This window comes from Brienomyrus brachyistius, chromosome 4 (genome assembly GCF_023856365.1).
Source record: "Brienomyrus brachyistius isolate T26 chromosome 4, BBRACH_0.4, whole genome shotgun sequence".
Taxonomy (NCBI): domain Eukaryota; kingdom Metazoa; phylum Chordata; class Actinopteri; order Osteoglossiformes; family Mormyridae; genus Brienomyrus; species Brienomyrus brachyistius.
Window position 1 is genome coordinate 3,154,131 of NC_064536.1, and position 27,688 is coordinate 3,181,818.

The 27,688-nt window shown below is 44.7% G+C and overlaps 1 protein-coding gene across 3 annotated transcripts in view; it reads right to left on the minus strand.

Annotated features, from left to right (window-relative positions):
• Positions 1-9,361: 9,361 nt before the first annotated feature.
• The window catches only part of cables1 (Cdk5 and Abl enzyme substrate 1), a 28,498-nt gene continuing 10,171 nt past the window's right edge, over positions 9,362-27,688 (minus strand). The window contains exons 1-10 of one of the 3 annotated variants that reach the window (XM_049011228.1): positions 25,353-25,388; positions 25,167-25,238; positions 24,987-25,079; positions 23,081-23,158; positions 18,224-18,329; positions 17,564-17,720; positions 15,567-15,670; positions 12,368-12,474; positions 12,077-12,284; positions 9,362-11,600 (exon numbers count right to left, since the gene is read on the minus strand). In XM_049011228.1, the coding sequence (XP_048867185.1) occupies positions 11,460-11,600; positions 12,077-12,284; positions 12,368-12,474; positions 15,567-15,670; positions 17,564-17,720; positions 18,224-18,329; positions 23,081-23,158; positions 24,987-25,015 (930 nt within the window). In that variant the 5' untranslated portion in view covers positions 25,016-25,079; positions 25,167-25,238; positions 25,353-25,388 and the 3' untranslated portion in view covers positions 9,362-11,459. Of the gene's footprint in view, positions 11,601-12,076; positions 12,285-12,367; positions 12,475-15,566; positions 15,671-17,563; positions 17,721-18,223; positions 18,330-23,080; positions 23,159-24,986; positions 25,080-25,166; positions 25,239-25,352; positions 25,389-27,688 lie in introns of those variants that run through there. The other 2 variants (XM_049011226.1, XM_049011227.1) reach the window with 2 other exon arrangements.

The following is a 27,688-nucleotide window of genomic DNA, read 5'->3' on the forward strand; positions in this document are numbered from 1 at the left end:
TATATTTGGATTGGAATATGTTTTATTTTTTATAGCATGGCGTAGCTTGATTGCTTATGCTATTTTTCGCTTGATCAAATTTATTTTCTAATTAATAAATACAAACACACACATTAAATTAAAACCTTTCACGCTGTTGTTCTTGAGCTTTACAGGACATCCGACAGATGGCGCCAAAGACCGTTTACTGGATGGCCCACTCTGGAACGTTATCAGTTACTTGCGAATGAAACATGGACATGACTGCGCGGAAATGATATTTAATAGAATAGCACGAGTACCCAAAATATTAGCTTTACCGTAAATTCGTTAGGTTCGGGGAGTCCGGAAACAGAAATAAAAGCTATAGCATTAATTAGCTGTCAGGATGTATTGCTGATTTTGTGCATCAGATGAACTTTTTTCACCCTTTAGTACAAAAGAGCTTTTTCCACAACACGCAGCCGCAATCCGTATGATGTAAGCCTACCGAATAAATATCTTGGGGAAAATTCCAGGTTGCAGCAGTCTCATGTTCTTATGAGCCCCCAAACACCTCGCATTGCTGTTATGGCGCAACTAAGAGCACTTTTCAGTTTGGTGCTGGCCATGGTTCGCATAATTAAAAAGGACTACAGCTCATGATCAGCATTACACAGCCAACACAGCTACATACAGTATTTGAATCTCGTTCCACCTCGGCCTGAGACTAGCTAGTGTTAGGACACTTTTCCGCCGCACCAAGTACCGTACAGTTCGTACAAAAAACATGCAATCTCAGGTTAAGAACTAATTTTATAAAAAATCCATAACATGACCAGCTGCATGAAACTATTTAATTTGTGATGTTTTGTTTTTGACCGTCACTCCTAACGAAAATTTAACAAATTTAAACCAATTTCGGTCCCAATTCAAAAGTAGGCTTATATATTCTCATTTGTCATTTGGGTCTGACATGTGTTGCCAAACTACACTCCCTCTAACCTGAGCTCTGTGCTTGGTTTGTGCAGATACATGGTAGATTGACGATTCATCCAAGCGATTTCAAACCTAATTAAGATGACATTTCCTCACCTGACGAGACAACCGCACCAACCAGTCTTGTTGCAACTGTACAAACCGGCAACTGTATTGAAATATAAAAAATTAGTTTATGTCCCCAGGACACAGTTTTTTTCCCTAAAAAACAACACGGATTTATTTGCACCAAGGTTCCAACCCGAGTGCACCCGCAGATCAAAAGTGGAGCCAAAAACCCCCTCACTTTAGACCGGCCACTGTATTACAATCGTAACAAAGTCCAATTTCAAACGTTTAAAATTCTCATTAATAAAAATTCTTCCAATCAATATGCATGCATGCCACTACATAAAAACTATAATTACACATTTCAAGGTTTCACATTCATCTTTATGAACTCGGATCGATGAACAGAGAAGCAATTCCACCATTAAAAAAATAATCACAGAAATACAGGAGTCGATTAATACACAGGGCCTTAGGAAAAATAAACCGGGTTATTTAAATCAGCGTTATCTGATGTCAGTTTAAGACCCCCAGATAGATTACCCCGCCCCTGCAGAAATGCATTAATTTGACTGGATATTTGCTACAGAAGCAATAATAAAAAATAATGTTGCCGTGAGTGTATGATTTCTACTCGGGAGTTAGTAAATTTGAACTTATTTGCACAGCGCTCGGTTTCGTTTTTAAGGTATACGCTAGAAGTTAAGTTGCGTGTAGTGTCCCATAGAGGGCGGTATCTCCCATATTATCTGCGATTGACGGTTATTATGGATACGGAACTTGTGAGTATTCAGGGGTTGTGTTGTATCGGTTATCAGCTTTGTAACAGCCTGACACGTAGATACTTGATAAAAAGGATATGATCACCAGAAATTAAGGTGCTTTCTCGTCATTACAGTTGAACATTTGTTCTCTGGGCTTCTTAGCTTGTTGGCCGTTTAACGTCACATTAAACACAATAATATACAAATAATTTCATTCTTTGACTGAACTAAGGCTGCATAATATGGAGTTTATTAGCTATTATCAGATCAAAGCTTGGCCCAGATTCACTCATTTTTAATGTTTAACATGCTCTTTAATAATAAATAAAAGGATTTCTTTTTGTTTTCATTTGACACTATATGTGTCTTTGGCTCAACCAGGGAAACTGGTCAGTTTTGGATTATGGATTGTATTTGTCAATGAAGGGTGTGCTTGTTCATTGACAAATACAAGTCAAACATCAACTTGGTTTAATATATGGAAAATAAGGAGGTATGAGATGTTGTGTCACAGGGCTGAGATTACTCTCACAGATGTGTTACTGTGAAGTAAATCAGTAAAAGACTAAATTAATGGGAAAACAGCAATTTTGGCACAGTCATGTTTCTTTGCTTTCAAGTTTGTATAAGAAGATTCCCAGTGAAGATTCATATCTGGGACTGAGCTGGGTAGCTGAGGTCCAGAGAGTAAAAGTTCAGAGTCCAGACCAAGATTGTTGGATCCAGTTGCATACTCTGTGACTGTGACTCTTTATACTCAGCTGGTTGATTGAAACAAAATCTTGGTCTGGATTTGTACGCTCTGGAGCCAAGCTATAGCGGGCTATGATGTGAGAGCTAATCTATGTTAAGCTGTAGCGTTTGTGCACTTGGCAGCATGGTTACATAAGCAGCATGTGGAAAGTGAGTGATGGACTGTGATTATCGTTGTGGTGCAGACTGGCGAATGGCTGACAGGGAAGTATCTCTAATATCCGCTTGCTCATTGGGTGACTCCATAGTCTGGGACGTGGCATCACTGCCCCATTTGCGGTCCCATGTCCTGGGGGGGGGATCTTGCATCTGTGCCCTCATCTGTGTCTCCTGGCACGGGGGGGTGGGGGGAGTGGCACACCTTACAGATACCTGGTGTGCCGGTGTGGCATCAAGTTGTTCAATGTACCCTGGAGTTTATTATTCAAAATGTGACGATTTAATGTTTAGAATCTTCAGCAAGTGGCTCAATAATGCGTAGCCTTAATGAGATTCTCTTGTTTGTTGTCCTCTTATTGGTTTTCTTAGTATGAGTGGTTTCACTCATACAATTAAAGCAATTTCCTTTAAAATCTCGATGATTCCGTACTCATTGAAAAGAGCTGGGGAGACTGACAAAAAGCGTTTAGATAGGAAAAGCATTCTCTGTAAATAATACTGTCCGACGTCTCTGTAATATACAAGGTTAACACCCATTGGTCCATACCATTCTGTTCAATTTACATTCAAAATGCACCAAATCTTCTTTTCCCTTCTCCACTGCTGTCTCTTGCATGCACACAAGCCATTTGCTGAGATCTGTAGAAGATAGAATTTTCCTGGCAAAGTTTTCACTCCTGAAAGCTAATTGTGTGAATCCCGTGAATCACCCTTCAAAAATGTTGCAGTGGCATCAAACGGGAAGTCAGGCATGTAGACAGACAGGCCTTTGTGTTACTGGGTCAAAAGGGCCTTTTAACACAACATGACCTTCTGACTTTTACACTTTCTGACTTGTACTTGAAACACAATCCTCGCTAATCCTCTGTGGATGATGTAAATATTTGCCACTGCCTAAGCTGAAGGCTAGCACAGCCTGTGTGTTCATTGTCTGACCTGGGCCAGAGTAGTACCCCATTTTATACTCCTCTTATTTTTTACCAGTCCCATGAAGCTTTATTTACATGTTTTTCCCACGATTCAATGAGAAAGCAGAATTACAGAAAGCAGTCTCACAGAAAGCAATCTCACAGAAAGCAGTCTCACAGAAAGCAATCTCACAGAAAACAGTCTCACAGAAAGCAATCTCACAGAAAACAGCCTCAGAAAGCAGTCTCACAGATTGCAGTCTCACAGAATATCAGTCTCACAGTAGTGTCTCTAAAAATGATATTTGAACTTTTTTATACCTAAGGTTTCAGTGTTTCAGAAGGTTAAATTTAATATTCACCAACAAGTATAAAGGGTTTAGACATTATCTGTGCCGCACCCCTAAACAAAAACTCAAAAATTCCCCCCAAAAAAAACATTCAAAAACATTTTTAAAACATTTAAAATCTATGCACTGCAACATAAACATGCTACAGACATATTACAAGTTTATGGGAACATTATGATGCCCAAATGGTTCTCTTAAGCCTCAAATCTTCACAGGCTAAAATTGTCAAGAAGCTAAAATTCCCCACGTGTATGAAGCAGGTGAAAAATCTGAAAGGTATGTGGGAACCTTAGAAGCTGACACTGCATTTTGTCCTCCGTAACTGGAGAATCGTGCCACGGTGCTGTATATTAGCTGAGGACAGATGTTATTCAGACTCCTATCAGCATTTTAATCCAACGGCCAATAGCCCAGATAACAGCAGACTGGTATTTTAAGAAACCATCCGCCATTCTGTGTCACAGTCACTGTCATCGTCTTCGTGCCGATTTAACGACCAGGAACAGGTAGGGAGCCGGAGCAGTTGACCTGACGCGGCCAGGCTACGCTGAGATGACTGGCATTCACGGTGGTGCTGACTGTAACTGGTTCTCAGATCCAGCTCTGAGAGGCACGGTTCTGATTCTCCTCAGCGCTGCCCTTGCGTGGCCATTGGTGACAGTAACGTGAGCAGAAACAGCGACGCTGCTAAATCGGGCCCGTCTGCTAACGTGCCGTCTGTGACCTTAGTCTTCTCCTTCTTGTCCTCAAGACGTCCCGCTCTCCTATCTAATGCGATATGAGCAGCATGTCTGGTGTTGTGTCTAGCACACACCGAGCATGAGAAAGCTCTCTCTCTCTCACACACACATACACAAGTTTGTAATTATATCTTTGTGGGGACTCTACATTAATTTCAATGGGGAAAACTCTAATCACAGCATGATGACCTTACCCCCTGCCCAGCCCTAACCTTAATCACAAGTAATCAAACAGAATACGAGTCTTTTGTCATTTTTAGTTTTTTGATGGCATTCGCAGACCTTTGTGGGGAATCTGAAAAATCTCGACAACATCAAAATAACAGGTTTTTATCGCATCGTGTGGGACATTTGGTCCCCACGATATAATGTAAACATAATCACAAACACACACATATCGGATTCACGCTGATGTTAGTCAGTGTTTCCCATACACACCTGAAATCGCTGATCTCACTGAAAAATGTGCCCTGGTACAAATCAGCCTCTATAAACAACCACAACTACTTAATTACCTGCCGGAGGATTCACCAGGAAAGCTACTGGGTGCAACAGGGACCAACAAACCAGCTACCAGCTAAAGTCTGGCTTGGGATACTTGGGGTAACGGTGACAGTCACGTCAAAATTCAGCCGGAGTTTTGTCTTTGCCACGTTCCTTTAGTGTCGCTTTTCTATTTATAACCAATTCTGTTTTTGGAAGAGTTCCGCAGAGCCGGTGACCTTGTCCGCCAAGAAGTGATTCACAAAGCAACACTCTGATAAGCCATTGGGAATTTTACAGAGGGATCTTGGGCCTACGATGGGTTTCATATCAGAGTTTTAGTTTCTTGATTTAGCACCCAGCTGTAAAACAAAAAAACACAGGATTGGATATAGATTCTGTGACTTGCATTACAATGAGTATTTCAGGAGTAAAAACACAACTTTGGCTTTCCGATATACTTCAGCAGGCTTTGAAGTATGGGTTAGGCTATGGTAGAATGACTGATTTGACTTCAAATGAAATAGACCTCTGCATTTAAGACAGCCTACTGAATAAATTAGTATAACTATACAGCTCACCCAACTTAACGATTATAGTTAGTTATTTAATGAGTGTAATTAATCAGCAACCATGTTAGGAAACTTTTACTTTTGTTTTAAAAGTTCCTCTTACAGCAGATTTTTGGGGTGACTGTAGTGTGTTGTTGATGACCTGGCATGATGAGTGTTCTGTAATTCTCCATTGTAACGTGAAGGAACAGAGAGGTAGGACGTCCCAATCTCCCCCAAGATGGACATCACAAGGTGGATTTAACTGCAGTGGGTGACGTTTCTGTGGAAAGTCTGGTGACACTGTAACCCTGTCATGAATGGTCGTTTGTTTCCACAAAAGAGTACAGCCATGACGTTATCTTATGCAATAAATCACTATTAATTACACTGACATTATTCATACACAAGCATCCAGATACAGGCAGTCCCCAGGTTAAGAACGTCCGACTCGACAGACAACTCATACTTACGCACGGACTGCCATAAAGCCTACTATATTAAAAATTCAGGTTAAACAGAATGGTTCTTAATAATAAACGTACGCACTACTTTGTGATGTGCTTAAAAGCGTTATGCGCCGTTCATCAGTTCGAGGTGCAGTGCGGTACCATATGTAGTTATATATTATGATGATAATGATTATTATTATTATTATGTATTGCATCATTATTTTTTAAAGGTTTTAGTGTATTTCGAAGTGTTTGATATAATAGGTAAAATATATTGCAAGAACTGTGTACTATGAGAAGCTTTTGACTAACTGATGCTAATTATGATTCATATGTCTCTAATTATCTCTGACTTGCCTACAAATTCAACTTAAAGACAGACGGCCCTCATTCGTAATCTGGGCACCGGCTGTATTTTTGTCCACAGGGTCTGTCAGGTTCCTTGGTGCAGTAGGGCTTACGGGCCTTTTTCAAGGTCCTCAGGATGATATGATTACTCTAGTAGGTATGCGATTCGAACCCACAACCTACAGGAGACAGGAACAGCTCCTAACCCACCGAGGTATGCACCATTGAATAATAGTTTGCTACATGAGTGACACGAAACAATAAACATACCGGAATGTGTAAATGCTCCCACACGCACATAAAGCGGCGATTAAATCACCCAGAGCAACCAGACTGTTTCCGGTACTAATGCCTTTACTCACTAGTATGGCTGGGGGAATTTTTTAATTTCATTTTACATCATTTCAAAAAGCACAATTTGAAAAAGAATGCATTTCACCTTAAAGAACCATCTGCTCTGTCGAGTTTAGATGGACTGGAGAGATCAAAACAGCTTTGCTGACATGGGATGTTTTTAGCTGAAGTCTGTCACAGGGAGGGAATGTTGGGAGGGGGGGGGCACTTCCAAGTAATGATAGTCAGCAGCATCTTTTCAGGAATTTGCGGCTGTATTATTCCCTCTCTCCTCCCCCATCTTGCTCTGGTGACCCGTCCAATGATAAGGACAGGCACTGGGCAAACAGAGGACAGCAGGGGGAAGACCTCGGCCTCTCAACAATAGCCTAGAACTGAGAACAGATGGGAAATATACAGGAAACCAGAGGCATTCTGGGTAATCCAGGAATGTCAGTGCTGAATATGCATTCCAAATTTTTAAATACCATACATATTTTACATTCAGTCACCTATATATATTTTCCGACGTTCTGAAATCATTTTGCCAGAACACAATGAATTTGCAAGACATCCGTCCCACTGCTTACGTGGTCATGCGAAGGCACCAATAAAGGGACACCGAGTTTCCCATTTCACGGGCCTCCAGAGAAGTAGTCGGCTGACACAACAAAACCAGTGGCTGAACAGTAAATCGCCATCGATGAAGATCTGCAGATCTGATCCCGGCTGTATCTCTGCGGAGGTCATGCCCATTCCGGCCTCAGGCCTGCAGGCTGGAATGACTTTGGCACAATGGCATCCTGATCTGTGTCAGCGATCACTTCCTTGTTTACGACTTACAATAACGGTGAAGGCAAGACCACTTAGCTGAAGGCGAAGGGATCTATGGGTAGGAAAGGACAACTCCCACACCAAAACACTGCTCCGGAAAGCCTGCCGCAATCAAGTGTCCCACGTGACACAACACATTTTCAGAGTGACACAGGGTGTCATTGGGGTCCGGATTGACCTGAGACCTGTTTGCCTCTTAAGCAAGTACCCTTGCCCACCCCCCACCCCCCCCACCCAAATGATCCAAGGGTGCCAGAAAAATGTCTTGCCTCAAGACCTCAAACTTAGTTCTGGTGCTGCAGTGGTTAGCACTGTGTGGGGCGGCATGGTGGTGCAGTGGTTAGCACTGTGTGGGGCGGCATGGTGGTGCAGTGGTTAACACTGTTGCCTCACACCTCTGGGACCCGAGTTCGAGTCTCCGCCTGGGTCACATGTGTGTGGAGTTTGCATGTTCTCTCCATGTTGTCGTGGGGTTTCCTCCGGGTACTCCGGTTTCCCCCCACAGCCCAAAAACATGCCACGACCCAGTAGGATAAGCGGTTTGGAAAATGGATGGATGGATGGATGGTGTTAGTTCTGCTGTTGCTCATAATGAAAGATGTGAAGAACATGGCTGAGTGGTTTGGTGTGGCTGCGGTGGAGGGTGACAATATCGATTGTCACAGTGAAAGTCATGCTACCTCACTGCTACGCTGTGCCTTTTCAGTTGTAGGTAGGAAATTACACCAACCAGGTGTCAACACTGAGCCCCGATATATATATATATGTGTGTGTGTGTGTCTGTGTCTGAAATAGTAAGATGGGATATTATGAAAAGAAGCTTTCCAATGTGCCTGTACTTGTATTTGTGTTAATGGCAAATAAAACATGTCATTTCCTTCAATGGCCAGAATGAGGCGCTGGTGTCAATCCAGGTCTTGTTTTCCTTAAATCTGCACCTGGCTGCGGGGTAGAGGAGAGGGGTGTCGGTCCATTCTATTGTTCTGCCCTGTCAGGTTTCATCAGAACTACAATGGCAACAACAATCTGCCCCCCCCCCCGGAACGAAAGCCCCTTTTAATCGCAGCTGGCGAGTCTCATTCCCTCTCCAGGAGCCGCATTCTTGGGAGCGTGAACCCGGTAAACATTAGAGAAAGTGTAAACAGATTACCAGAACAGGATACAGAGCAAATAAACTTCGCCGTGGGTATTCCTTCATCTCGTCAGGGTTTATATAAAACATCTGAATTATAACGCAGATGGTAAACTTTAAAAGGCCTTACAGGCTTTGAAGTTGGGAGGTATTGATATACTTAAATATAATTGCATATAATTAAATATGACTGCCGCCATATGTCATGACAGTGTCCATCTTATAACACGAGCTTGACACTCTCGGTGTATGTTTTTTAATTAGTGTGTGCGCCAAATGCGTAGAGAATTGAAAAGAAGAGGCCCGAAACACAATGATCTTTCCAGGCAGAAATAGAGCTCTGTAAATGCAGGACTACTGAGTTTGCGAGGTATCACTGCTACCTTACTGGGCCGTCATTCTGCTAGATCCAAACCCAGTTTAAAGCCCTTGGGTGATACTGATATTGTGAGTTTAAAATCATTAAAACTTTACGGACGAAGAAAAAAAAATAATTTGAAAAGACAACGGAACTACATTCTAAAACGGAATGTGAGACAGACACCCTGAGAAATTCATCATCATTCTTTTTTATTGAACAGGCACAGTGCATTTACACACTCATACGTATTGTTACTGTTTACCGGTATTGTGGGGAAAGTAAAAATCCGTTTTTGTCTCCTCACAAAGCCGCATGTCACGAGGTGCACGCCTGTGGCGAGACGTCGGGGGCCCGGGGCCCGGGGCCCGGATCGCGCCACTCCCACGAGTGCCGCCTCTCGCCGATTTGGTCTGATTTGAGCAGGATTTCGGATACGGATTCACACAGTGATAAACACCAAACCTCTCTGCGTCCGAGATTAACCGCAGCCGAAGATCAGCTCTCTGTCTAATTAAACTCTGGTTGGGCTGAAATTCCAGTTTCAATCACGCTGAAGCTCACAGGAGTCGGACACGTGCTGGATACAGCCTACTTTCTTCGAGGAAAACGGACCCATTTCTTTTCGTCTTTGGTGTTCTTACACTGGAAAAGGTTTTCTTTTCTTTTAAACTTACATACAAAAATATAGATACTGGATAATAGCAGTTAACCAGTTCAGACGTGGAATATGCGACCGATTGAGGATCCGATGAAACTCTTCCCCAAATCAGGGATTTAAAAACAACAAAAAAAAAATGGAGAAAGAAACATCAGGAAAATCCACAAACGGATTTTGTGGTCACTGTGTTTACATCAGTTTCCCCCTTGCTGCATATCATAGAGGGAAAAAATTGGGGGGCGAAATTAAAGCTAAAAGGTAATAGTGAATTAACATCCAATAACTGATACAAAAAGCAGGAGAAAAGGGGGAGAAAAGAGGCCCCACAGAAAGTAGGCGGTTTCGCTTGATCTTCAGTCACCTCAACACATTCGCTCATTCTCAAGCAGTTTCAGTTCATTACATCATCGCACCCCATTACCCAACCAGAGTCACATGACCACACGGGGGCTACATCCTCATCATGACCCACACACCCTTGCTCTCGCTTTCTAGCTCACTTCCAAAATAGCACCAAAAACGTGCCGATAAAACACTCTAACGTAGAGTACAGGGGAGGGGGGAAGGAACAATACTAAAAAGGCCCAAATCCTCACTTCTTCAGACGGTGAGTAAGCAGGAAAAAAGACCGTAAGGAAAAGAAAAAGCTTGATGACACGGCATGTTCAGCTCCTCATTTTCCTGTGTAAAACTCAGTTGACCCACAGTACGGAAACTGGAATGATGACAGTGTGTTAAAGTGAGTTACGTGTCCGTCGCCCCAACAAAAGCCACGCAAGATCAGCTACTTGAAGCCAATGAAGATCGGCACGTTCAGGAACATCGTTCCTGAACAACTCAGCTGTAAAACGCTTCCTAGTGCTGGGAGATGCGAGACAAATCTCCCTTGTAGCATAGCAACAGTTGGCGTTCCTTTCCAAAGTCTTGCAACAAAAAAAAAAGCACTTACGATGGTGAAAGTCGGGGAGAAATATGAAGAGGACAAAGTCGGAGAGGGTCAGTCTTGTCTCTGTAAGCCACTGAACAATGATTCCAGGATTTGTTTCACTTGTATAAAAAATCTGAAGGCACCTCAACATGCCAGAGGTTAAAATATTGGAGCTCGAACATAAGAAATCAGTTCTGCGCAAACTTCCCATTACCAGCTCAATTGAAATATCAGGGACCACACAATAAGTCTCTGGGAGGAGAAGATCCATTAGTTTGACACCGTGAGGAATTTTCTAGGAAGTATAAGCTTCCGTTCATACCTCTTAGACATCAGACACATCGTTAGCAACACTGCAGTTAGAAGAGCACTGAGATGATTAGAGACTAGTCAGCTCTGGAGAAGGGAAAAAAAACAGACCGTCTCCCCTTCTGAATCTTATGCTTGTCAGCCTGGGTTTGTGTTTAAATTGTGTTTCTGAAAAAGCGACAGAAGTTCTGCTAGACTGAATGTGACGAGAGGGCAGGACCTCCTAGACCCTGCTTTCTGGGGAAGCTAGGGGTTTCTGGATCCAGCAAGCGGGAGTGGACGGAGCTTCTATAGGGTCTCGCTCCAGCCCAGGCCACCCAAGACAGAGGTTTCTCCATCGATGGATCAGAAGAGCGACGGCGGCTGCAGCTCTCCTGACAGGTAGCCAGCGCTAGGAGCTTTGCAGGAGACGTCTGTAGTGGGGCATGATCTCGTGTTCCGGTAAGTGCAGGTTGAACTCCAGGGCCACTAGTACCGGGAACTCGAAGGCGATTAGCTCTCGTCGATTCAGCCGGAACTTCTCTTCAAGTTTCTGGAAGAAAGAAGCAGCTTTGTACACCACACTGAATCATCATTGAACACACAATTCCTGAAACTAAATGTCCCTATTTACACATCATGTACAGCTAAATAAAAAAGGCACATGCTTGCAGGCCCCTAACTCCATACAGCATAATAAATCGTCACAAAATGTGTACAGGACTCCATACTGTCACTCCGCTTAGAAGTCGGTGGATGTTGATATAAATGTTTATGTACTGTTTACGAAGATATGACACAAAGCTTATGAAGGCGATATGCTTTAGTTTTAACACTAAAAGAATATAAACCTTTTCTGTGGAAGTTCTTGAGAACTTTCTTAATACCTCAGCTTACTACTCAGACCGGATCTTAACTGGATGTGTATGAGGAGCGGCAGGACTCGAGATAAACAGGTGTCAGGGTCAGCCATCTTGGCTCGGAGGGATCTGGAAGCTGCCGGCCCGTGAGCCGGAGGAAGTGACTCACGTCGATGAGCTGCTTGACCTCGTGCTTCTTGAGGTCGCTGCCGATCTTGGCGGCCAGCAGCACACAGGCGCCGGCACACAGCTTGCGGTTCTGCTTGTTCAGCTTTCCCCGCAGCGCCAGCTTCTCGAAGTAGACGAAGGCCATGGCCACCGTGGATTCCTCGTAGCCGCAGTCCTCCTGTGTCAGCTTGCGGATCTCCCGCTTTAGGCTGCCCGGGTACAAGGAGGAGCGCATTAGCTGGGGCCTGCTGCCCGGGTACGGACCGGGCCGGCCGCCTCTGACGGCCCTCACCTCCTGATCTTGCTGAGTGTCAGGCGGATGTGAGGGAACTTCTCCTTGAAGGTCTCGTTCATGTCCTTCTTGAGATCCGACGGCTTGACGTACTCTATGACCGTGGTCTGAAACAAAAGCAAAACCGTCCGTGATTAGGGTTGAATGCCCGTTGGCTCATCGATGGCCACCAAATAACCAAGCATGGATCGAATGATTGGCTGATAAATTTGTAAACTACCAGTTCAATTAAAAGGACCTGAATTTCACTTAAGCACTGCGTTCTTGTTGTGTGCTGACTGCTCAGTCTCCTATAATCATGCGTGTGTGAAACAGCTGGATGATTCTTTCAACCAAGGAAACCAACCTGTAAAAGCACAAGGAGAACTGAACTAATTAGACAAGCACAGGAGCCTTCCAGTGTTTAAGTAGTTTGTAAAACCTGAAGTAGCTCATAATGTCCTCCTGGACATGGATTATCTCGTTACACTAGTTAACTCAGGTCAACTGTGCTTAACCTGTGGTGCAAGGCAGGATGGGTAAAAAGCATGGCAGGGACTAGTCAGTTTCACGACGCTCTACACGCAGAACCAGCACACGTTAGGCCAAAATTTAATGTTCACGAGGCGAGTTTAAGTGAAAAATAGAGTCAATTTCTCAATTCAAATAACACAACTATTGAGAACAGTGTTACATCAGGAGGCAAAAGGGAAAAAGACACAATAATTCCGTCTGTTGCTGCGCTATCTCCATGGAAACGCAGCCTCAAAGGGAGTAGGAGGCCAACGTTCACCTCTTTGATCCAGTCACTTTGTTTCGCATCCATCACAGGAGTTAAAAAGCGTTCCTGCGTTGTCCTGCTAATTTAGTGCTATATAAAAATGCCTCTGAATTTTAATCAACACTTTTCCTTCAAGAGGCCACTGTATTGCTGAAGAAGCACCTTTACATAAATCATAAATACCATCAGAAAAGGATCATTTCCCATTGTGGGCTCAGTTCTTGGCTTATTGTCACAGTAACGGCAGCATCGCCCCAGGGTGGTGTGTAGGGTTAGGGACCCCGGAAGGGTGTTGGTTTGGACAACTGATGGGCACGAGAAGGAGGCGGGACCAGAAGAGAGGAGTAGGTGAACCCCACTTGCCGTTGTCATGGAAACTGGCTTCCCGGTGACGACCGCTGCAAAGTTTCTCGGACAGTAACACCAGAGGCGACCTGATGAGTAAGCAGGGGGTCTGAGAGTTCTGTCTCACTTGCCGGAAATACACGCCCCCCCAGACTATCACCGGGGGGAGTCCCAGGTCCGGCCACCTGGTTATCTAAGCCTACGTTTCCCCTCTTATCTCGGTCCAAACAGATCACTTCGGCTCGCTGATGCAATGTTTACAAGTCCTCGCCGGAGCTGAATCGCGTGGCATAGAGCCAGATGGCGTGCGTTGTGAAAACATGCACCACGGTGTTAGGCGCCGAGGGGGGGTGGTGGGGTGGGTGCAAGATGCTGCCAAGGCGAATCGGCGTGCGGGTGCATCAATCATCCCGGCAGAGGAATATTTAGAATGAACGGTCCCATTCATGAACCCAGCAGAACAATCATTTATCCAGAACTGTAAATTAATTATATGGTGGCAAGTTTAAAACAGGAGTAAGACCAAACTTTAAAATGACACCAGGAGGGCAGAAACGCCCCAGAGATTTAATATTCACCCCTCACCGGGAGCTGTGTTCACCCTCAGCCTGATATAGATTTTCTATACAGGTGCGTTTGAATGCTGAGGTAGACTGAACTGGACTCGCGGCAGACTGTCATCATTATTGAAACGACAAGAAACAAAGGAACGATAACTCGACGTACTATGATACCACAAACTGGTCCGAGTCCGGAACATTCTCTTGTAGCTTTGACTCCTCTCTCCCGACCGGCATCATGTTTTCCTAACAAACCCGTGCGTGGTGCTCAGTCCCGGGTCCTCTCCACGGTAACGGCGACATCACCATTGGCTGCCTCTTCCCATTTCGGATTTTCTGTTTATTTACTAGATTAATCTTCCGATGCGTCAACAAAATGACTGAATCCACACTTGGATCTCTCCCATCCTCAGAGCTGGAGAGCCAGACAAGAAAAGCTGAGATGTGTGACAGCTTCGTGTCGCGTTGCTGGGTGAAGCACGTTGCAGCAGCTAATAACCATCGATGTAGGAACTGGTTTTTGGACGTCCCAAGCAACAGTCTTGCTATGAAGCCTAAGGTTGACTTACTGATCCTGCCCAAAATAAAAGTTAACAGCACTTGAGAGCCAATTACATCATACCCAGGATGGAGTCGTCGTTAGATCATCCTTTCGTGTCTTTGAGAACGTGACAGAATTCCAACAGGCTTCAAATTTAAAAACGATTAAAAAAAAAAAACGTCATTTAGAAAAGAGAGGACGATACTCGTACAAAAGAACCTCAACAATCAGTCCGTTGGAAGCCTGGCTGTTTGCTTTTCATTGGCAATGTCTCACTCAACACCACATATACTGATTCTTCCACCAAAAGCAGTTTGGGATTTTCGTAGAAGCGGCGTCAGCTGTCGGCAGAATTGCAGTCTGCTGTCGGTAATTAAGTGCGTTAATCAACTTCCTGTTTACATTTCACGTTTTTATCCAAAGCGACTTACAGCGGAGACACGGGTTACTTCGTGCGTACTCCACCACCTTGGCGTTGTTAGCGTTATGCTCTACTTGTTGAGCTACAGAAGCAGTCACTTACACCCACGCACATCGTTTAAGTTTGTCCTCCACAGATGTCATCTGATACGTAGGAGGGGCTCGCAGGACAAGGCTATCTGATCGAGTGAGAATGAAATGACAGGACTGAGGAGGGAAACTGGTGAAACTGGATTCAGTGGGAGAGGTTAGTACAAGTGTGTTTCAGGATAGGAACCACATGTTCCTAGTAGGGCAACAGGAAACCCAGGCCCAGCATGACCGAGAGCAGTCTGTATGTTCTCGGAGACCCTACGGCAAAAATTCCTTAAAACGAGAAACATTCAACCAACGGAACGCTTCAGTGAACGGGTAAAACACAGAAGTGTCACTACAAGTGAAGTTTGTCTGGGGAAAAAAAAGTCAATGACTAAGTGATGAGATACCAATAAGTCATGCTGCGTTTCGAACCAGAGCGAGGGAAGATGGGAAAATCCCAGTGCGAGCTGATTGGACAAGGCCGGTGTCACTCACCATGTAGGAGGGGAAGATCAAAACCCTCTTGTGCTTCCCGCACGGCCACTGGGGGTCATCCAGCAGGTTGGGGTCGTATTCGAAGAAGTCGCCCATATCATTTCCTGCGAGTTAGAGCAATGGGGTCAATGGCCGATGCTGGAGGAAATGCGTTACTGTAAGCAGGTCGACGGACGGCAGCAAAAATGGCATCACGCAACATCTGCCTTTAAATTACAGTTAGGACGCAGTGGTTCTAGTAGGAATATCCATAAAATTTGGGTTCTCACAGATTGGTGACCCCAGACCACATTTTGCTCCCTCTGTGTTCTTTATTGCTTGGTTCATTCTTGATTCTTTACATTAGTTGTGCTGGGAGTTGGGAGGGAGCAAAAACATGGACTGACTGCGAGTCCCTGCGGGGTTGAGAAACACTGACCTGGATAAACCACAGTTGCGATGTCCTTTAAAGCGCTCTAGTTAATCCCCAACGAGGACTGGGTTACCGACGATGCGCGCTGGCAAACACCATGAGATAAGCTGCAGCGAGGGTGGCCCCCATGCAAACAAATTAAAAATGCATACAGTATGAGCACACGGCTAACCCTGGCTACGGTCCCACTGTGGTGATCCCATTGACCCCGGGCTTGGAACGAGGGAGGGGGTGAACGTGCCGGTAAAAACATGACCTCTCGTTTCTCCACTTTCTTACAAAAGGGCATCGCTTCCAAACTGCGTGCCACCCCCAAAGCAGGAAACCCATTAATGTACAAACTCTTGACCTGCTTCGACTTGACTGACCCTGATGACATCGCTACTGCTGCTGCCTAGAGGATGGAAAGATCGCGATAATGTGCAGACTCTGATTTCAGACCAGCGGAAATAAATGGACAACCACTGTCTGCACCCAGGGAAACTGAAAAGGCCCGTATTTACATGCTAAGAAAACCCAAAATATCAAGGAGATCATAATTTCATTAACGTACTTTCAAAAACACCAGTCTTAAAGGTCTTAATACATCTGGTGTAATCTGAGTGTACTTATCTTGCAACCAACTGAATCTTTCTGAGTTGAAACAGATCTTTCCCGCAGGATAAATAGTTCACATTCAAATATTTCTTTAAATATTTCTCAGTTATGTAGATTTTTTTTTTTTTTTTTAAATCATTCCTGACTTAAAGATATGAAATTCCATGGAAAACAGACAACATTAAAACAAGAAAATCAAGAGAAGTCAACAGCAAATTATTCATAGGGTGAAACGATTATGTTTCATTTGGTAAATTATGAATTAATCATGCCTATTCTTCGGTTGCAACAACACCAGTCGCAAAAATAAAAATATGTTTTGTCCAAACGCTTAGTTTCCCCGTACATGTGGAAAAAAAGTCAAGGTGTCATTTCAGAACAGAAGTGGGTTTATCAGCGTGCGACAGAGTAACCACATTTAGTCTGGAGGCTGGCCTTCCGGCTTGCTTTTGAAACAAGGAACAACAGATGCCAACTTTCGAGAAGGTTCCGACAGACACAGTGAGTTTGTGTCTTGATATGATTAAACATTGAATGAGGTTTTGAGCGACGACCCCCCTGGATCACCTCTCAGTCCCACGTCACTGTTAATTTTCTCTTCTCCACGATCCTTAGCCATCGCACTATGCATTCGTGTACGGCATCGCAATGGGGCAGTATCAGAGGTGGACGTTTCACGTCCGGAAATTAAGAATCCAGACAAAGATTTTGTTTCAACCAACCAGTTGAGCATAAAGAGTCACAGTCACAGAGTACTCAACTGGATGATTGAAAAAAAAGTTTACTTTCTATAAGAGAGAAACATGATTCCATTGACACCTGCCCTCCCACATCAATAACTTTACAAATAAGGTTAGAGACCCTACATTTACACAAACTTGTTACAGTGTCACGTCATGGTTGAACTGCCCACCAGGGGGCCCCCAAAACCTCTGACAATTGGAACACCGCTTGTGGGTATGATGGCCAGCACAGGTGAGATGCTGACCTGTATCGATGCTGCCCTGGGTGCTGTTGGCTCGTGCCAGGCTCAGGCTTCGGTGGCTGGAGTGGCGAGACTGCGAGAAGGATGAGGTGGAGTCGATGGTGTTTCTCCGGCAGCTCAGGGCGTTCGTGGGATACAGGAACTGGGTGTAGGACACCGTCTAAGGAGACGACACAATGGAGGCCACACAATGAATGGGATCAGGGTGCGGAGAGGAACTTCCCCTCGCTTTGAATCGTGGTCCTCCTCAGCATCACAAGGTGTTCAGGACCAGGCACAAATCACAGCTGGACCCTCTAAGACCGCTATAAACAGAACCTCTCCACCAAAGGCAAAAAAACCCCCACAAAGGTCAGATGTTCGATGGCTCTTGGTCCCTCATGTATCCAAGCACCGTCTCCTTGAAAAGCGATTTCGAATCAAAGACTTCATAGGGTTCCCAGATGGTTACATTCAATGGTGCCATCAAATGAAACTCTACAGGAACAATGATGATCAGCGTGCAGGAAACCCACTGGTGACGGAATTTGCATAAATGCTGCTGAAGGGATCGACTCTGATTCCAATGTCAAGCCGTATGTTGCAAAAAGCAAAGAAAAAATGGCCACCATGCAGAGTCACCTCCCCTGATAGGCCTCAGACCAACCCGGCCACCTGCCTCACCTTCCCATCTGCCCCGAGCTCCACGCCCTCCAGCCCGATCACCATCTCCTTGGCGCTGACGCCTCCTGAAGGATGCCGTTGACGCCCTACGTCCACTTTGGTCTCCCTGTCAGTGTAGAACACCACTTTAGTTGCCCCCCTCCCAAGAAGCCAGGCCAACTCATGCCCCACCAATCCCACACGGTAACCCCACTGGTCGGCAATGATCCCGGTGCTTGATTCGCGGGGTAGGTCAGATTCTGAATTCTAGAATTACCTCTAAAGGAAAGCAGCACACCCACAACTCTGTCTGGCTGTTGGATGCCTTTTACGGTTGTAGTTTCAAAAAGAACGCATCGTCCAAAGAGCTTGCAGTCTGTACCATGTAACATTTCTTTGGAAAGAGTCCAAAAAGAAAGAAAAAAAAAGTGCTCACAATAGAAAATGTGGCCATGAATTGCAATTCCTGAAACTCAGCCTGTGGAAAATGGACTTTCCGGAAATTCCCAAGGCAAGCCTTCGGCGGCAAAGTTCCTCATTCCGGCAGACGCAGGTGCACGGAGATCTAGGTCTCTGTGCCTTAGAAGCTTGAAGGGACACTCCAAGTGACAGGCATTAGGGAGGCCGAGAGGCTGCACGTACGCAACAGGTGTCATGGGACCTTACGGGAAGAGCGGCGATAACCGAATCGCCACGGCAGCTTCCAAGAAAGTCATTTTCCACATCATTCAATTCAATTTATTTTTATATAGTGTCTGGGCGTGTGGTAATGCATTACTGCATCATTTATAGAGAACAATGCATGAAACATGGAAAAGGGGAAGACAGAAAGAATGAGTGAAAGAGAGAGACCGAAGACGACGGAGGAAATGAACCAAAAACTCCCAAGTAGGGAGAAAAAACATCTCAAGATCTAAGGCCAACTGGCAGCCCCCCCTCTAGCACGTTAACATTATAAAAATAAGAAATGGGCCTGCTGGCTAAAAGCAAGATGTTAACTGTGGTCAGAGTCAAAGCCAAAGTCCGTCAATGAGTCAGGTCCCAGGGCCCGCCTATCTGAGTCAGCGAACTGAAGTCCACACCCACAATGTCACAGTTTGTAACAGTTCTGTGCCGACTCATTCAGCACGGGAACGCCACTCAGGACATTGATTTTCTGAGGCGAGAGCAGAAGCTTGCATGGTTGATCATAACGGTTAAGATACCAAAGCTCTACGATCAACAGAAGTGTTGATATCGAGGCTCAAGTCCTACGGTTTTTCGGTTGTGGAACGAATGGCATCATTTTGCCCTGGGGAGGAGCGACGAAGCTGGTCATCGGGGATGGCCGGCTGCCGCATGAGTACCTCGACAGAAAAGTTCAATGGAAACGTGAAGCCCGAGCAGACTGACGGTCACCAGGGGAAACGGGATTACGGCTCCTGTGATTGGTGGCTCTCCTACGCCGTGCTATGTGACCCGGCTGAGAGGTTTATTCATGATTAAACGCACCTTGATACCTTGACCTCTAAGGCTATTTTAGGTTTCCAGTAGGGGTGGAAAAAAAAGCCAATTAACTGTTGTGTGACCTTCTGCAGATTATGACATCATAATAGACAGATCCTTCCTTAAAAGGTCATACATCTTACAAAATTCTTACAGATTCTCTCCAATGACCTGATGTTCATGGATACTCAGCCTCAGCACCTTCTAGCTGAAGGTGAGAAAAAAAAATACAAATTTTTACAGTTTAGCTCGGACTTCAAGTAGGCAAGTCTAACTGACAGCTTTAATGGACTGTAATTTAATATGTCCCTGAAATACCTGGGGGAGGGAAAAGAAGAAGAATAAAAAAAACAAAAAAGGAGGAATGAAACTGTGAATGATGTCATCTAAATTCTCTCAGTCACTAAAAAGAGCCAGTGAACAGGATTATACCAAGGAAGGTAATGACATCTAATTTGTCAACTACCGGCCTTTTTCGCCTCTCAAGTGGCTTGAGTCACTTAACGGTGTAATTGAATTGCACGGTGAATAAAATACCCTGTAGCAAATCAATCCAGGTAATTGAAGTGAGGAATAGATGAGCATGCTGTAGTCTACATTTCTCTGTCTATATATACACCATCAATAAGAAGCTGGTCAAAGTCACAGTTGGTCAGAAACCAATACAAGGTTCCGACTTTCTGACTTGTATTTCAGGAGACTTTTGAACAGCTGGCCTCTCGTGTGGAGATGAAAAAATAAGACCCAACTGAGGCAGCAAAAGTTCACCAGCGATGGTTGTCTTGAAGGTTATGGATCGTACATAGCCCTGTGGACTTCTTGTCCATCATGACACATGAATGAACATGAACAAACCGTGTGATACGCTCTTTCTTCTGAGAATCTCGACACCTAGAGGGTCTGCCGGCGATCTGAACAAACACGTTAGGGAACGAGGATAAATAGCAGGACACCAAATGCGTTTATACACCTGGATAAACATGCTTCCAGAAAATATTTGCTGTAAAGTATACTTGTCACATCTGCAGGTTACCTGCAGAGGGATCTATTCAAACAAAACTCTCCATAGTTTGGAAAAACAATATTACTTAATAACATGTCTGTCCTTCCTGTTCCACAGGCTGCCTTACCATCGTATCTCTTTTAAACGATCTGATGTTCTATCAAAGAGCGTCTTGCCGGAAGCCAAAGTCCCCATAAAGGCCTCGTTTTCACTGCGACTTGATCGAGATCAACCAGCCTGGTCATGACATGGAATAAACCTCAAGTAGATGCTGAACTTCGTGTTGGACCAGCACCATATTTGCACAGTGATCTTTGGAAGACTGACCAACCTCTGTAGGCGAAAAGGTTCTCATTGGTGCTTTGTGGCATTCTGAGAAAAAATAATAGAATAAACAAATACTTCACCCACAAACTAAGGCGATGAAACATCCAGATCTCTTTACCTATTAAAGAACTGAGGGTTATGTATCCTGGCTCATGCCACAACACTCTTGTGGGAACTGTGAGTGGATCTGCAGGCGAGATCTCCGAGCCCATGATAGGACGACTGCCAGCACAAATTCTGTGGGCAGCAAGATGATGTCACCTTTGGGCCCTTGAGCAAGGTCCTTAAAGGGGCAGTTCATTCCAAAAAAAAAAGAATGATTGTCTCTGTGACATTCAACGCGCTAAAACAATGCATTTGAAAAATTTCTCTTACCAGAAGTCATGATTCGGTTACTCAAGATAATCCAGAAACCTTGTAGTGAGCAATTTGATGCAGCAACTATTTTCTGTCTACCAAACTCCACACACCAACCATATCATTGCGCAGAAGTTACAGTGGCGTTGTCAGGAACACAAACTCCCCGGCACTAACTTTTGCGCAGTAATATTTGCTATAAGATGGGGTTTCACGCAACCGGGAAAGTGGACCAGAGTGCCTCATGGTCCAAAGGAGGAGGGGTATCTGTGTACAAATGGCCCCTGGCTGGTGGCAAGTCGGCCCAACACACACCGATTTCAGACGCAAACATCACTGCTGGGACTTGTTCGGATCGATGCCGCCACTCATCCATGAGGTCCTGTTTAAGTGAGCGATTTGAAACGGCCCCTGCGACAGGAGCTTAAAGTGGGGCTTAAACGAGGGGTCAGCTGGCTTTCCATTGTTGCAACAGTGGCTTTCAAGAACAAAGTGAAGAGAGCAAAGAAACTTTCAGGAACAGACTGTTCAGCTTGAATTTCATCACATTCCCAATGTTTACCAGCCCATTGTCTTTTAATTGGACTTTCTCCGCAATGCAGCCCGGTTCAATGGAAATCCGGAATGCTGCACAAGGTCAGGTCAGGATTTAACTCATGAGCGAGAAACAGGAAGCTGGAAGGGCCGGTCTGAGGCTGCCTTTGTTCCCAGATCCTGAAACAATGGCATGATTAATCATCATGCAAAATGAGGCATGAGACAAAACAGTCAAAAATTTTCCCCAAACGTTCTTTTTTTTATTTAATGTTTTTTTACCTGAAACATTCATAAAACACAGAAGTTCATCCTAAACCAATCTCTGTTTTGACGGGAAAAAAAACACAGTGGAGAAAAAACACTCCTCTAACAAATCCTGTCTTCTGATATTGGGGGGTTTTGATGTTGATGTTGTCACAGCAAGGTCACTTTCATTTGGTTAAGTTCATACGGGAGCCAGGGACCCAAACCAATGAGTTTGACATGGGAGCATAAGGGAGCTAAGCAAAGCGTGATCTATGGGTTTCAAAAAGTCTCCAGGAAACAGAGAGGTGAACTCTGCGAAAGGAACACAGTATGCGTAACACAACAGCAAAGCTAAAAGCCATGCCCATACGCATCCTCAGCTCTTCGTTAAGCGTTCGTTAGCGCTTGAGCTAGCTAAATGTGCCAACAGCTCTGCTTTTTGCTAAGGTCTCTGGAACCTTAAGGTGTGCTGTCTAGAAGCTTTTTAATCAATATATGAAGTACATACACACACATACACAAGCAGTTCTCAACAGACGTAAGTAATCCGTTCCACGAACCCTTATGCAAGTCAAATTTTGCGTGAATCGGATTTACCCCCCATGCCAATCAACAGCCTTTAGCAACAAAAAAAAACACCTAATACATACTGCATAACATATATTAAAAAAACAAAAAGATTAAGTGCGATAGCACATCTGTGAACTATACAATTTTTTTGCGTACGTGCAGATTTACTTAAGTTGGTTTCGTGTAAGTCGAGAGCTGCCTGTACATGAGCAGATGCGTATTTCCATGCGCAGGAACACCCCATGACATAAAGAGGCCAAAAGTAAATGCAGGATGCTTCAGGATATAAACCGCTTCTACACAAAAGGGGATGGGTGGGACGCGTGAAGGTTAGCATGCTAGAGTATACATACCCTGTTTGGCTACAGTCTCGATAGGGCAGGACAGAAAAGACACTACAGAAGGATCTTCTGCCACTGATTAGGACTATCCTACAAGACAAAACAATGACAGGCCGAGTGAGATCTCTACAGCAGGGTGACACTCAGGTTCAAATGGAGATAGGAGAAGAGATTAGAGAACATGGCACACAGGTGAAGCACGTCATCTTCGGCTGTATCCTGAGGGATGCGTTTTGGGAGTCTTGCAGTGACGCGTGACACTTATGATGTCATTTTCGTTGGGTTTTCTCAGGTCTGTACACACAAGAGCCCCAAACCTCCTACCTATAGAGACTCTCTGCCCAATTGTGACGGAATGCTCTGGTAACCGGTGCCAGCCACGCCCGTGGCGAATGCCAGTCTGAGCTCATGGGGAACAGCTTGAGGCAGCTGGAGGTGTGCCATACTGACGGCACTCTACCTGACCACCTGTTCAAATGGCACTCGATATATCACTGCGGTCTTCTATGAACACAGAAGCCAGGATGGTCTGGCTTTAACTTTTGTGATGTGAAATACGAGTATTAAACCGGCAGGGGGGGGGGGGGTACAAAAACTCAGACATGGGCACTGATCCACATGCTTCTCCCCCAAGACAGAATTACTGTATAAAATCAGAAACAACTGGACTCCAAGAAATCATTTTATGGCGACTTTCCCAATAAATGAACGACTTTATGCAGAATCCATCTGGGGGAAGATGGTGTGATTGTACTATATTGAAAGAATAATACAATGAAACTGCAACTTTCTGCAGCAGCTTTTTACTGTGTTGACACCAAATTTTTACGTGCCACACTTTATATACCTCACTGCTATGTGCACAAGAGATCCCCCTGGGATTAATTAAGTTTATATCTTAAGCTTACAATGGTTTTGAAATTCCTCAATGTCATAATGGGAACCTACTGATACCGGTCACTTGGCAAGATGTAGTCATTTCTCTTTAAGCACAACAATTGAGGTGGTTTTCCTCTCTCGATGACTAGGCATGACATGCTGTGGGCTCTTCTAAACAACAGCTCCAAATATACCCCGGCAGAGTTCTTTGTAGAGTCTTTTTATGGTTCTAGGCAGAACCTAAGCCCAACAAGAAGGAACCCTATTCAAACACTTATTCTTAAGAGTCTGGAAAGTCACGAGAAATAACTGGCACTCTTAAAACGTCTCCTGGATTTACAATGAACATAAATTTTGCTGACGGTCTGGTGGAAATTCTGGTGGGTGCATGTGGTTTGTCCTTCACATCATAAAGCAATAGCTTAAGACTTTAAAAGCTCTGAAAACTTAGACATTATCTTCCATGCAAACCCAACTGTGTTGGAGAAAATATATGCTAACAAGGTAAGGCTAAGGATATGTATAACAGTAGTACAACTTAGTAAATTTAGTAAAACTAATAATTCAGTACTAGAAATGTGATATTTGTTGAAATACGAAAACTAGAGAAACTTTATCAGTCTTGGTTTGTGTTTTCAATTAACTGAACAGGCAACTCATAAACTTTTCAAAGTTAATTTGATTCGCACAGACCCAGGAGGGCTGTAAAAATATGGGTGTTTACAGAGCAGCCCGGATTTACAACAGCCGCTTGTGTTACGTCTTTTTTCATTAAGCAGAACATCTGAGTTCAATAAATCTGAGCTATCAGAAGAAAAAACACACACCGGCAGAAACTGGCAGGAGTCCAGCTGCACGGTAACGGGAACCAGCATCCTTTTCCATAGTCACCCATTAGCCTGTTAGTTCACCTTTAAGATAAAATCGATCCCCGAGCAGACATGTGACACCGACGCCTCACGGGACACGTCAAACCCCAGAGTGCCCGATTTCCAGAGTTTTCCGCCGCGGCGCTGAGCAGATCGGAGTACACACGTACCTGCCGTTGCGAGTGTCATGCTGCCTCATGTTCTTAATGAAGTGGACCTTCTTGAAGCTCTTTGGTCTGGGTGAACCCGACAGGGTTCGACACCTTAGGGGAACGCCCAGGAAGATGGCCACAGGTTAAAGACGCCCCCCAGTGTCAAGAGATGAACGTGCATTTCATGTAGTATAATACCTGCGGAGGGGAGCATTCTCCTCAATGTCCTCCAGAGTCTCCAGGGAGGAACGCTGGGAGATAAGTCTTCGCCTGGGGACATGCCAAAAAAAAACGAGAAAGATGGAGCAGGTGAGCTGAATGATGCCCCCACAGCTCGAGGCGAGAGGCCCAACGATGGCACCCATGTCTGGAAGATAAGGTTACCAGGTCAGGACTTTGCAACAAGGAAGGGGAGCCGCAAACAGGCAAACTCTCAATAGTTTGATGGGTGGCGCCGTTCTTCAGTGGATAGCAGTTACTTTACACCTCCGGGGCTGGGGGATTCAAATTGAGTTTGCATGTTCTCCTCGGGTCACATTTTTTCTCCCCTAGTCTTTAGACAGCACTTAAGCTAACAAGCATCTCTGAATCGCCCGTCGTGTGCGAGCCCTGCGATGGACTGGCATCCTGTCCAGGCTGAAGTCCTCCTGTGCTGCCTGGGGTAGGTTCCAAGGCCCCCTACCAGCTGGAAGATGGATGGACCTATTATTTATGAGCCATGTAGGACTTACTGGTTTGACTGTTTATTACCCTGAATTGCTCTAGTACATTTGGATCCAGGACAAGTCATTCTTGGGCATTTAGTCATCTAGCAACTCTCAGGTCTGGACAGAAAATGCAGACACCATCCGAATAAATGCAAGGGTTCACTTATTGGGGGGGGGGGGTGACAGTGTAACTCTTACCATCACCTTCATAGCTTCATCCTGACTTCATGGAAGCTGCAACAGCCCTCTCTCCTACAAACCGGCTGCCTCGCCTGTACGCCAATTCGAAAAAGAGCGTCTGCTAAATAAATTAACGTAAAACGTAAGCACCGCTCAGCGATCCGGACTATAACATGACCGGTATCCTCCGTCAGAGGCGTGTAACGGCAAGACGGCGGGTTAATGTGAGAGGCGCCCGTGTCCCCCAGCTTCACTGAAACCGCACGCCTGCCCCGACCTCCAAGCCGCCCGTACACCGGATCCCGGCGGACCGCGGTCGCCGCTGGTCAGTCAGTCGCAGAAAGACGCAAATCACTTCCTGAGGAAAAGAGCTCTAGAAAGTAGCCTGCAGTCTTCCAAGATCCTAAAAGCATAAGTAAAAATATCACGTTTTTTTCCCCCGAGTGAAATTCCTATATCCTTGTTACTATCAATTTACTGACTAGTAATCGTGCAAAGCAGCATGCTGGAACATAAGTAGTCAATAGAGTTTCAAGGTCAGACTGCATATCTAGTCCAGAGCAAGATTAAATTTAACTTCCTCAGTAAAATACTAACTTCTGTATGATGATATAAATTAAAGATAAAGAAGAAATAGCTCTGCTAGTATAAATCTGTATCAAAAACAGGAGCCTTTAAAATCTCCTTTTGTTAAAAAAACCTCACGGGGCCTTAATCATGCTGTGTATGAAGAGTTAATGTCGCAAACTTGTTTGCGAACCGATAACGCGAACACGCACAGATCTCGGAAACATCTTTCGCAAAACCTATACACCGGCGAGTCCTTCTGAACCAGTAAAGTATCCGAAAGTCACAAGATTGACAGTCATGCGCGTGACTCTCCCTGTCCCTTGAGTCCTTTGCGGCGCACTGGTTAGAAAGTGGCGTGACCGATCAGCCATTATCTCAGAGTGTGGTAGATGTCAAAACCGTAAAACCCACACAAAGGTCATCCTTGTGTTTTGACCCGATATTAGAGAAGGACCCCCCCCCCCCCGACTACTAAGAGATATTTTGAAAAACCCTGAAAATAAAATATACCACAATACAATGTCTGGACAGTACGAAAACTATATATCGTCCACGACTACAGCTACGTTATATGTTTTGGTCGGGTGTGAGATGCTCACGACAGAAGACACGTCGTTCGCTCTTTAACGGAAGAGCGTTCACTTCGCAGATCCCCACAACCGGAAATGTAGCCCGAATTAGTGCGAAATTTCATCGCGTCCACTTCATTTAACAGCCAAAACACAAGAGAGCGGAGCGGGAGCCAAAACAATTTCTTTATCGGCTTTGCGGTTTCATGGCTGAGAAACGGGACGAGGCCAAAAGAACAGAAGCTTAACGGCACAAGTGGATTTCATCCACCCGTCTATATCATCTGCTACAGGGTGAAATGATCTAATTTCATTTCCCAGTATAAAACAGATACACAAACAAATTTTTTAATTTTTTATTTAAAATTTAAATTTAAAAGGCGATTAAACAGTGCCAGAACAACTTGATCAACAGACAGTAGTCTAACAATCAAAAGGTGGATCAAAGTAACTAATTAAAGCCTGAAGACTCCAATGATAAGCCAGGCCAAGGGTGCAGAGTGGCACTTTCCGTTACCAAACAGGAAATCTGTGATCCACAGCTGATCTATAGGCAGCAGAAGCACGAATGTGAGGCTATGAAAAAGGAGCTACACGGTTCACCATGCTAAATCCGCAAACAGTTGGGGGGGGTACCGAGGAATGGAAAGCGACGAACCCACAGTATCAGCGGATCAGTGAGCACACACACTTT